General features: G+C 36.1%; 1 protein-coding gene across 2 annotated transcripts in view; it reads right to left on the minus strand.

The window, feature by feature from the left end:
• arg (arginase) overlaps positions 1-12,325 on the minus strand; it is a 180,188-nt gene that overhangs the window by 25,272 nt on the left and 142,591 nt on the right. For both annotated transcript variants that reach the window (XM_090379818.1, XM_090379817.1), the window contains exon 8: positions 1,340-1,416. In XM_090379818.1, coding sequence (XP_090235944.1) covers positions 1,340-1,416 — 77 coding nt within the window. The remainder of the gene's footprint in view (positions 1-1,339; positions 1,417-12,325) is intronic.

The following is a 12,325-nucleotide window of genomic DNA, read 5'->3' on the forward strand; positions in this document are numbered from 1 at the left end:
AAGCACTGAAGGATCATCTAGACAAGACTGCAGTTATAGCTCGGACACAGAGTGGTTTTGTTAAGGGGAACTCTTGTCTGACCAATTTGATTGGATACTGTGATGTGGTTACAAAGGAACTGGATGCAGGGAATAACTTTGATATCGTATATTTGGATCTTAGAAAGGTTTTTGATACTGTTGCACATGGTATACTGCTGCACAAATTGGAGCAGTGTGGCACTGGAGGCAAATTGTTGCTATGAATTAAGGGTTGGTTTAGTGGGAGAAAACAGAGTGGTGATCAATGGACACTGCTCTTCGTGGACTAATGTTAATAGTAGAGGCCCTCAGGGTTCAGTGTTGAGTCCATTGTTGTTTTCTGTATTTATTCAGCCTGATGGTATATCAGGCTGAATGTCCAACTTTGCAGATGATACAAAGATTGGCAGGGCTGTAAAGGACACTAATAACAGTACGCTGCTCCAACAGGATCTAGAAAAGTTGATCAGATCGGCTGAGAGATGACAGCTGAAGTTTAACATTGACAAATTAAAGTACTACATATGGGAAGCAGTAACCCCAGAGTAACGTATCAACTCTGTGGTACTACACTGACAGTGGTAGAGAATGAAAAGGACCTGGGGGTAATTGTGCAGGCAGATATGAAGTTTTCTGAGCAGTGCAGACGATCTGCAAGAGTAGCTCATGGTGTCTTGTCAATGAAATACAGGAATTTTTCCCTTGTATAAGGCAATGGTCAGGCCACACCTTGGGTACTGTATACAGGTCTGGAGGCCTCATTTTAAGAAGGATATAGAGCTGTTGGAACGAGTACAGAGATGGGCAACAAGATTAGTGAATGGAACGAAGGGTTGCTCTTACGAAGAAAGGCTTAAGTTTTGCAGATTACAGTGTCTGGAGACTAGGCACCTGCAAGGTGATCTGATTGAGGCTTGAATGGTTTGAGCATGCTCAATGCTGATGAGATTCTTCCTCTTGCTCAGAATAATCACCTGAGAGAGTTTGTTTGTTTTTTTGTTTGTTGTTTGGTTTTTAGGAGCATTAGCAACTAAGGCCATATTGCTCCGGGGATATGCGGTGGTCATTCCCTGACCTTTCCGCATCCTCCGTATTTGGTGGGCACGGGCTTGAACCCCGGTCTAATCAAGAAGCGTGTGCTACGCACTGCTGGTCCTCCCACCTGGCTACGGAGGCCAGGTGGGCAGGAGCAGTTAAGGTTTCTGTTAAGGCAATTTTCTGTTAAGGTTAATGGGAAGCCTATTTCTATAAGGTAAACATACTTTGAAATAAAAGAGTAAAGGAAATGAACAAAATAATATATTACTATGAAACTTACCTGGTGTACCAGTGCTTGGAGCTAAATATTTGTCAACTGCATCAATGTCAAAACTGACATGAAGTGAGAAGTCACCACTAGATAAAGAAACATTAAAATAAAAGCACTTATATATAGTCAAGTGTAATAATTTTAAATATCTTAATAATAATAGGACTAACGTATTTTCACTATATTAGGTTAACCTAGTATGGTACCTAGTATAGTGAAAATATGTTAGTATGTTAAAAGAAAACATTATTATTAAAATCTGATATTGTTATATTCAAAGTTCTACAAAGATACGTCCAATACTTTAATATTTACATACAAAAATATATGAAATTTATTAATTAAGAGCAAGATAAAGTTTGCAATAGTAAAGTACAAGATTTTCCATAATGGCAGAAATCTTTTATAAGCAGTACTATTACCTAAGCTATTTTGGTATTGTACTACAAATATGGCAGATCCTTACGGAAAGTGTTATTGTTTTTATCTGTAGTAATGTGCTTCCAATCAAGTTTTCTGATTGGAAGCACATTACTGAAACTGACATCTTATCAAGGGAACGGTACACATCTTAGAAAATAGAAGTTAAACAGTACCAGTTTAAACTTGCATTATAAAAGATGCTGAACTGGCAGTAGATCAAAAACATTAAAAGGTCTTCAAATGGCTTCAAGGGTGAAAAAAAAAATTAATATTAATACTAACAGGATTTATATATTTTGGGCATTGATGTGCAAGTTTCTTTAAAATGTGTACCTTTTTAAAGTTCAAATTATAAATCACACCGAACAAAAAAAGGATTTTTTCCCTCTCGTTTAAAGATAAAGAGAATTTTAGTAAATATGAATAAGTTAAATTCAAATCTAAGCTAAAACATTTTGTATTACCAAAATTATCAAAGAAATGAAAATGATTCATATATATGAATAAATTTTTTTTTTTGTAATTAATAATATAACAAATTAAGCACAAAATAAAATAAGGATATTATTTTGAATAACTGCTCATGCAAATATGTATAAGTTTCTTGAAAAATTTTTTTTTTTATTCTTTCAGAATAATGTGAACACAGAAAAAGTACCACAAACCTTAAAATAGAGATGATTACAACTTGTATCCAAAAACTGATTAAAACTGTAAAATGGCATGCAAAATATAAAGACGCTGCAGAAGTTGCATGCCAGTTAAAGAAGTCTTTCGGACAAAAAAACCACACAAAACAAAGATCATAAAGCAAATGGTAAAGAAATGTGATGAAGTGGGAGTAGTGTACAATCTACCAAAACCCGGTAGACTTAGTATCTCAAAGATATCTACCAATTTGGAACTTGAAAGAGAATATAAAAAAAAAAAAAGTCCATAAACATCTCAAAGAAAGTGAAGTTTAGAACTTAAAATAATTAAGTCAAAAAAATTAAGTCTAAAACAAGTTCAAATAGTATAAAAGAATTTAAATACCAGGCTTATCAAGCCATTTTGCTACAAAATTTGAACGAGGACAACCCAGATAAAAAAATTGGAATTTGCTGAATGGTTTTTGGCAATGAATATTATAAATCCAGATATTGTTGACAATGTTTTGTGGACTGATGAAGCCATATTTAAACTAAATGGAACTGTTAATTGGAACTGTGTTTATTACTCTCTTAATCCTTATTTATTCTTTAAAAAGGATTTAAATGCTCCTGGCTTGACAGTCTTGGCTGCAATTTGGACATGAGGTGCTCTCAGACTTTTTTTCTTTCTAGCCCCTTTCTATTTTGCTAGCATTAATTTAATTAAAATATATATTTAAAATAGTGTTGTTATTTGTTGTCTTTTTTTTTTTTTTTTTCTTTTCAAATGACATCTGGGTGGTTCTTTGATCAATGTCCAACAATAGTTGACCAGCATACTTAGATTTCACCTTCCCTAGTAGTGTTTTTCCATATCCGACATCCTGATAAAACCTTTCACCATATTTGCCACCGACAGCATCCAGATTTGTGCAAAAATATCTAAATGTGGAATGCAGAAAATGTACCTAACTCTTCCACAACTGAGTTCTCTGAATGCATGTGGGCTCCTTGTAGTCAGTTTTCAAAGGGGGAGGGGACAGGTTTTGCAGAGTGAGTCTCTAAACAGAATTTAAGTTTTATAAAAATTAAAACCTTCATACATAATTGCTTTTAGTTATTAATCTGTTCTTATTCTGCCATGATTATCCAACATTATTGAAAAATTACTGTTAAAAATAAAAATAAAACTTTTTTAAAATTTTTATTTTTTGATGCAATAATATGCTCTACACTGTTAATGTAGCATTAGCATATGATGCAAGAAAGCAAGCTTATACAGCATCAGCCAAAAAAAAAAAAAAAAAACTTCACGTTTTCACCAATCCACTTACTCCAAAAGTTTGTCTAGTTCACCCTTGAATTTATTTAAGCTGTCAACTTCCACAATGAGATGGGTGTTTGTTCCAGCAATCAACCACCCACTGGCTAAAGGCAAATTTCCACACATCTATTCTACAAATGTCTTTCCTCAATTTGAATTTATGCCCCCTCAGGTGCAGAATTTGAGCAAGAGGAAGAATCCCATCAACACTGAGTTTGCTCAAACCATTCAAGGCCTTATACACCTCAATCAGATCACCTTGCAAGTGCCTAGTCTCCAGAAGCTGCAATTCACATGATTTAGGTTTATCAACTTCTTAATCTGAATTTTAGAGAAAATTTTCAATTTAAGCTTTTGTGAATACAAATAACACAACTGAGGTTAACATATGCAATCTCTTCTACTCAATTTTCAAAGCCTGGTAAGCATGTTATTACAAATTAAAACTGTATATACAATTATTAAATTACAGATAAGACAGGGCAGCTGAAAAATTAACACACCATTCATAGATTAATGGAAACACTAAGTTGACTTGTGAAAAAAAAACATTTACATTTGGACTTGTAAAAAAACGGGTTAATGATAAACTGCAGCCCGTTTTTGTTAAAGGATCCAGAAATTCTTTAACAGTATCACCATATTTTCTGACTTTAACATCGACTAAATAATCAGCAGCTACCATCTTAAAAAGAGTATCAAGATGTTTTTTCATTTGGGTACAATTTAGTTCAAATCACCTGTTCTGCAAGCATTAACTATCTGAATTTCTCCTCCTACATAAATTTCATCATGGCTTTCACCTAAAATGAAAATAAAAATACACTGTTGTTTACTTTGTGAAATGAAATTTAGAATCCAGGTATATTTATAATGTGTACAGTTCCGAACCAGTAAGGTAAACTTGGAATGCACCAAGTTTAGACATTGTACCAGATAAAACCAATCAATGAAGTGATGTCTGTGTACCATTGTTGATTGACCATTTAACCAAGATAATAGCAAACTGCCAGTGTCTTGCTACCATCCTTGTCCCCTGGATGGCAGGCTAACTTGTGCGATGTTATTTTGAGCAGTTATATATCATAAGTTTGTTTGTTATTTGGATTTTAGGAGCATTAGCAACTAAGGCCATATTGCTCCGGGGATATGCGGTGGTCATTCCCTGACCTTTCCGCATCCTCCGTATTTGGTGGTGACGGGCTCGAACCCCGGTCTAATCAAGAAGCGTGTGCTACGAACTGCTGCTCCTTCCCACCTGGCTATGGAGGCGCCAATATATATCATAAAGTAATATAAATTCCACCCTATAAGACCACAGTACAGGGTCAGCTATGAAGAGGGAAGAGAGTGGAAAGGAAGAGATATTTAAAAAATAAAAATAAATAAAATAATAAAAGTAATTAACATTCATAGTTATCTCCTTACACAATGAGGAACAGTCTAATTCTGCACTCAAGAAGTCACATAAATTAGCACAGTACAATGTTTAGGGTCAAGTCTAATGCTGTTTATCTAGCCTCTTAGCCTAGGAGCCCATGGAAAATCACTGACCCCCCCCTAGCACCTGTACAGTATGGTAAGAGGGTGGATGATAGGAAGGCCTCTAGAGATTGGAAGAATGCTCTTAACCCCTCATGGGGGGGGGGGCTGTTAAGAGCAATAAAAGTATTTAGGGTGGTAGGGCCCACCAGACAATTTGAGAAAGGAGGTGTGTGGGGATGAGGAATGGACAATGCCCAGAATTTGATGATGGGGGTTTAAAGTCAATAGGACCAGGGTGCCCTGTGCAGAGATTCTGGTTGCCATCTTGAAAATATATGTATGGTCAGAAGAACCTAATATTCCCACAATGGCCAGATTAGCTGAAAACAGTGTCAGCATTGCACATTATGCTGCCTGAGGAAAGGAATCAGCATGGCATCAACAAGGGCTTCCAAATTTGGTTACCCCTCAACTGTAGTCATGAATTGGTGGGGGGAAGCATGTGCTATCCACAGAGTGTACAACATAAACACACCAAACAGTCATACTCCTATAATATACACAAGTAGTAATAATGCACACAAGATGTTTCAAGATTTTTTTTTTTTATGTACATATATTTAGGGAGCACAAAAAAAGACAGACAACAAAATGCATTCACACCTCCATTTGTCCCTTTTCACTTATTTTTGCACCCAAACTAAACCAGACCATCCTGAATATGATCATCACACACTTTTAAGATTTTTTTTCTATTAATACAGCACTCATTTGGTCAACGCATAGTTTACACATGATTAAATCACATATGCTACAATTACAATTTTTGGCCTGCAGTGAGAATTTTTTTGTGAATATATATTCCAGAGTGCACATTTATAATGTTTAGCTATGACTAATTCAATCACTCAACTATTCATTCAGTTCCTCTCATCACAGAACTGAGGAAATTAGCATTAGTAGAAGCATATGATGCAAGAAAGCAAGCTTATACAGCATCAGCCAAAAACAAACAAACAAAAAAAAACACCTTCCCATTTCATCCAGCCATTCACTCCAAAAGTTTTTATAGTTCTGCTTTGAATTTATTTAAGCTGTCAACATCCACAATGACAGATGGAAGTTTGTTCCAGACTTGACGGTAACCGTGTAGTCAGATATGGTTTTCTGAGCAGTGCAGACAGGCTGAAAGAGTACCTCATGGGGTCTTGTCAGTGATATATAGGAATTTTGCTAGCAGGAATAAGGAGGTGATTATCCCCTTGTACAAGGCAGTGGTCATGCCACACCTTGAATACTGCATATAGGTTTGTAGGCCTCATTTTAGGAAAGATGAGCTACTAGAACGAGTACAGAAAAGGGCAAAGAGATGATTAGTGAGTAGAACGCAGGGTTGCTGTTACCAAGATAGGCTTAAGTTCCGCAAATTGCAGCATCTGGAGATTAGACACCTGCAAGGTGATCTGAGTGAGGTGTATAAGACCTTGAACGGTTTGAGCAAGCTCAATGCTGATGGGATTCCGCCTCTTGCTCAGATTCCACTCCTGAGGGGACATAAATTCAAATTGAGGAAAGATATAGAATAGTTATAGAAAAGATATAGAAATTTGACTTTAGCCAGCGAGTAGTTGTTTGCTGGAACAAACTTCTATCTGTTGTTGTGGAAGTTGACAGCTTAAATAAATTCAAAGGTGGACTAGACAAACTTGATGCTATATAAGCTTGCTTTCTTGCATCATATGCCTCTTCTAATGCTAATGCTATTGTATCCAATTTTGTTCTATTTCTTTCGAGGATTAATCTGTGGCACGTCACCTGCACCACAGCAGATAGCAAGGGCAGAACAGCCTTGTAGATGACACATATATTAGTAAGAGACAGTAATCAATACAATCAATTAGGAGAGAGCTATATAATCCATTAGATAATCAAGTCTAAGAGGAATTGCAAAGGGACGCAAAGTTCAAGCAAACACCCACTCAAAAGAACAGAACATTACCACATCCTGCCTTCTTCCACCAAAATTGTTGAGACATTCTGTTCTTTCCTGTTTTTCCATTCTCCATAATAACATCCATATAGGCTGTTGGTGCAATATTCTATACTGGCAGGCTTCCATAGCATAAATCAGCTGCCCAACATAGACTCATCTACACACAGACTGGCCATGCAGAGTTTGCAGACCATAGCTAAGTTCACACTGGCAGCCCAGAAATCCTATGAAACAATGTATATGACCTACCCAAAAAAGTATCCCACAGTTCACTACAACCCCAAATTTCTGTTGATTTGCCAATACCACAGAACATGCACTGAAAATTTCCCGGTTTGTGTTGATTTTATTACATGCAGTTTTTTATTACCTTGATTTTATTACTTGGCTGGGCATCAACCAACCAATCCTAGTGGTTCCAGCCAAATTAAGGTCCACTATTCCACTGGTTGGCACAGCAATGTCTTTTTTATCTCACTAGTCAGATAAAAAGAACACTAATGACTAAGATCAAGCAAATTCCAACATTCTGCCAGTTGTACATAGAGTTCAACATATCACTAGCACCAACAAAAGATAAACAACCAGTGCCACAATTCACAGCAGAAAAGTACTTCTTCTACAATAAGGAGGGTGAATTCCCACCACAGAAAACAATATATATTGTATCCATGTTCAGCTCCAATTCTAAGAACTTTAATATCTATTCTCCTATTAGTACTGTGTTATCCAAAAACAAGAACATAATAAAACCATTGCAGATAAATTGCACACTAGCTCACATCATCATCATCATTATGCACTAGTTCACATCTTGCTTTAGGCTCTCCAGGGTAATGCAACATCCTTTTCCTTTTAAAGAGTGAACACAGAAACCTTTGAAAAACCACAAACAGCCACTCAAAAGAACAGAACAATACCACAACCTGCCTGCTTCCACCAAAATTGTTCAGACATTCTGTACTTTCCTGTTTTTCCATTCTGTTTGCCTTAGTAACATCCATATAGGCCAGGGGATGACAACCTGCGGCTCACGAGCCGCATGTGGCTCTTTAACTTTTAGCCCACATGAAGCACAATTTGAAATGGAGTGAGAGAACTTAAAAATCAAGGACGTGCGGAGTGCAAGACTAAAATGCCTTAAAACTGAAACTGAGGATTTATAGAGGCAAAAGGCTGCCCTTGCAATTTTACACAAATGGATGGCAATAGATGAGTTGAAAAAGCAAGACCAAATTGTGTTCGATGCATGGATTAGCTTACCGGACATGTATATAAATTTGAAAATATTTGTGTTTGGACTTCTCTCAGTTTTTGGTTCGACGAAGTTCTGTGGGCAAATATTACACAAACTATATTAAAAATAAATCAAGAACCTGTCTGAACACTGCGAGTCTCTCTGCATGTTTAAAAATGAAAATTACAGCATATTGCCTGATGTTGAGAGACTCGCTCAAGAAGTTCAGCACCAAAAGTCACATTAATTAGGTACATGTGACTAGTCACATAGTCACATGTACCTAATTGGATGTTTGTACATTTTTTCAGTATTAATAAATAATATTTCAAAATATATATTTTTTTAATTAAACACCTTCCCAATCTTCCATTTCTTAAAAAATTCCCCCACCCCTCTCCCTCCTCGAGCTGAAGCTCTTCAGATTCTCTCTTTTTTAATTATATCAAAAATGGCTCTTCACTCAAAAAAGGTTGCCGACCCCTAATTAGGCTGTTGCTGCAAAACTCTATACAGGCAGGTTCCCAATAGCATAATCAGCTGCCCAACAGAGACATCATCTACACACAGACTGGCCATGTGGAGCCAGCTCCTTTCATTCCAATAAATGTAGTTCACAGTTTTCCTTAAAAATTGTACCAGTATCCTCTTTTAGAAGTTCACTTTGAGATGATTATAATGGCAGTGGTACTACAATACATGCTGCCAAGTTTCTAATTCACCACAATGGCATTTCTTTCATTGCAAGACACCAAAGGAAAAGAACCTCTCAAAAAAATGATTCGGATTACTGTAATCATACCTTTGACAGTATATTCCCACCATTTGTTAAATAACAAACCCAAACACGACTTTTCTCCTACATCATGTCCATCTATGAACTACAAGCCAATCTTCGACAAAGCCAAAAACAGTCCATGACGTAGATTGACAGGAATTCTCACCAAAACTAGCAACACTAGTGAGGAAACTATAACAGGCCTTAGTACCAGCTAGCAACAGTCTGAACAGTGATCCTAATAATCATTTTCTTTTTTTTTTTTGCACATTGATATGAAGTATCAGAAGCACAGGATACCATGGGCACAAATATGAAACCACATTCCAAACTCCAGGTTCTCCCACACAGTTCTACTCAATTACCACTCAATTCTAGTTATTCAGATTATCAACAAAACAAATTTCTTCATTATTTTTTTTGCCTATACACCAGAGACATGGGGATTAACCCTTTGTAGTCCAGCTCTATCAATCAAAAAAATGACTAATTGAAATGTGGTGTCCAAAAATTATTTACTTTTGAGTTTTACATGAGCTTTAACAAAAAACAGTTTTAAAGTTCTTTTTTTTTTTTTTTTGGTAGTTGTTGGCGCATCGGCTTCTGTGGCCATAATGCACCTCCCAAGGTCTCTGCAGTACTTTGATCCAAGCCCGAGGCGGGATTTGAACCCGCGACCTTTGGGTTGTCAGGCAGGCACTTTATCCACCTGGCTAGCCTGGTCGGCTTTTAAAGTTCTAATTTAATATTTCTTTCTGTAAAAAATATTCACAAAACCTTCTGTCTGAATAACTGATAATGCAATGTTTTTTACTACAAAGCCTCTATTTTGAATTCCTTATTTGTCCTTTTGTGGGTGGGCAGAGATGTAACATCCAAAACATCTTCAGAAATCTCTTCTTGCTAAATACATTCTTGAAAATTTTAATTCTATCTGTCCCTTCATCACATCAATATTTCTTTATATCAGTTTTTTTTATTTATTTCCATATTAATAATAACTCCAAAAAAATCCTTTAGTTCATTTAGCGAAAAATAAAACCAGTCATGCCATATGGAATATTTGTGAACATTTTTGCCCCCCTCAATTTCTTAAGAAAGGTCTAATAATTTCTCAATTTCCCCAATAAAACAGCCTTTACTAGATCTTAATGGCATATCTAAATACTTACTCTAACAAAGAGTATAAGTTACTTTGTAACTTCTACACTTAAAAAAACAATGCTGCTTGCCATTAACAATTGAATATAAACATCCACTTAGTTTTTCATATAATTTATGAAGTATAAATGGATGGTAGTGGAGTGAGAAAACAAATTTTATAATTGGAAACACTGGCAGTTGCGACTGAGAAGGACAGGGAAAAAAAAAAAAAAAAAAAAATCCTTCCTGCCCTTTAAATATTGAACATACACATTGATTTAGTTTTTCAGATTATTTACATGAAGTAAAAAAAATAGATGACAGTACAATAATTGTGCCAGTGTACATTGAAAACAAATTTTATAATCAGAAATGGCAACAGTTTCACTAGTTAAGACATTTGTAAAAAATGTCTCAACTGGTGAAACTGTTGCCATTTCTGATTATGGAAAAAAAAAAAAAAAAAAAAAAACACTGCCTACTGTTACCAACTGAATATAAACATAGATTTAGTTTTTAAAATACTTTATATGCAATATAAATGGATGGCAATACAATAATTGAGCCAGTACAGCAGGGAAACAAATTTCATAATCGAAAATGCTGATGTTTGTGGTGTCATGACATCGGACTGAAAGAGGATTAAAAAAAAAAAAAAAATACTGCCAGCACTTAACAATTAAATATAAACATTGATTTAGCTTTTCAGATTGTTTATATGAAATGTAAATAGATTATAGTACAATAATCGTGCAAGCACAGCAGGAAAATAAATTCCATAATCAGAAATGCTGAGAGGCAAGCTAGACGCAATATTGGGCTGGAAGTGGAATTTTACAATGTTCTGCTGGGCACAACATCAGACAATTAAAAGTCAACTGGTGACTTATAATAATACCTAAATACTTAAACTCCCTAACAATAGGAAAACTAGAGCCTTCATGTTGCATCATTACAAGTCAAACTTCATTTGATAACCGTAGTCTTCATATTAGTCTCACAGATAAGACGATGTAGCCTAGCAAGATCAGATGTAAACATCCTAAAGTTCTATCCAGCTGAATCCTTGTATTCACCAGAATACAAGGACTTGTATTCACCAGAATACAAGGACTTGTATTCACCAGAATACAAGGACTTGTATTCACAAGAACTACATCATCAGTATATGCCACCAGCTCAATGTCTTTGTACTGCCTAGGTAACCAATTATTCAAAATGATAATCTAAAAGAGCAGACCAACTCACTCAATGCTGTCCCTAAAGAATGTCCCTGCATACAACCTGAGTTAGAGAATAGAACTCCATCATCATCATTGTTATAGTCCTTTCTGAAAATAATTCCCAACCTGATAAACCTTGTTCAAGCAACTGTCTTAACAACATGCTAGAAACTGAATCACCAAACTGAATCAAATGCACCACCACTATGAGAACTTGAGGTGTAGGGTAAATGCTCTTGAAGAAATTAATATGAGGGACCCATCAAGCTCTCAGCTGCCCAGCTCAAGGGCAGACTCCTATGCATCAAGCAACACAGAGGCAATCTCCAAGGCCTGGTCCCAAAGGAACTAGTCATTGTTGGTAACTCTATTGTCAGGGAGATGGGGAATATACTATGCAAGAAGGATAGGTAGAACAGGACCAGGGTATGTCTGCCAGGGACAAAAGTAGATGACGCTGTAGAGCAGATATCATCTTTTAAGGGCACAAAAGGTGATATTGTTGTACACGTTGGAACTAATGACATTAGGAGTAAGAGATCTGCAGATTTACTCAACAAGTACAGGTCAATATTGAAAAAATGTTGTGAGTTAGGGCTGAATGTGAAAGTGTCTGCAATTCTGCCCAGACATGATAGGAGGGAGTATACGATGAGAGCCTTGTCAATCAATTCAGGCCTGAAGTGATTTTGCAAGGCTCGAGGGGTAGAATTTTTTTCAGCCTGTTCTGTTCTTGTTGACAGAAGAGACTGCTTCT

Source organism: Mastigoproctus giganteus, chromosome 8 (assembly GCF_048544385.1).
Source record: "Mastigoproctus giganteus isolate SK-2022 chromosome 8, ASM4854438v1, whole genome shotgun sequence".
Taxonomy (NCBI): Eukaryota; Metazoa; Arthropoda; class Arachnida; order Uropygi; family Thelyphonidae; genus Mastigoproctus; species Mastigoproctus giganteus.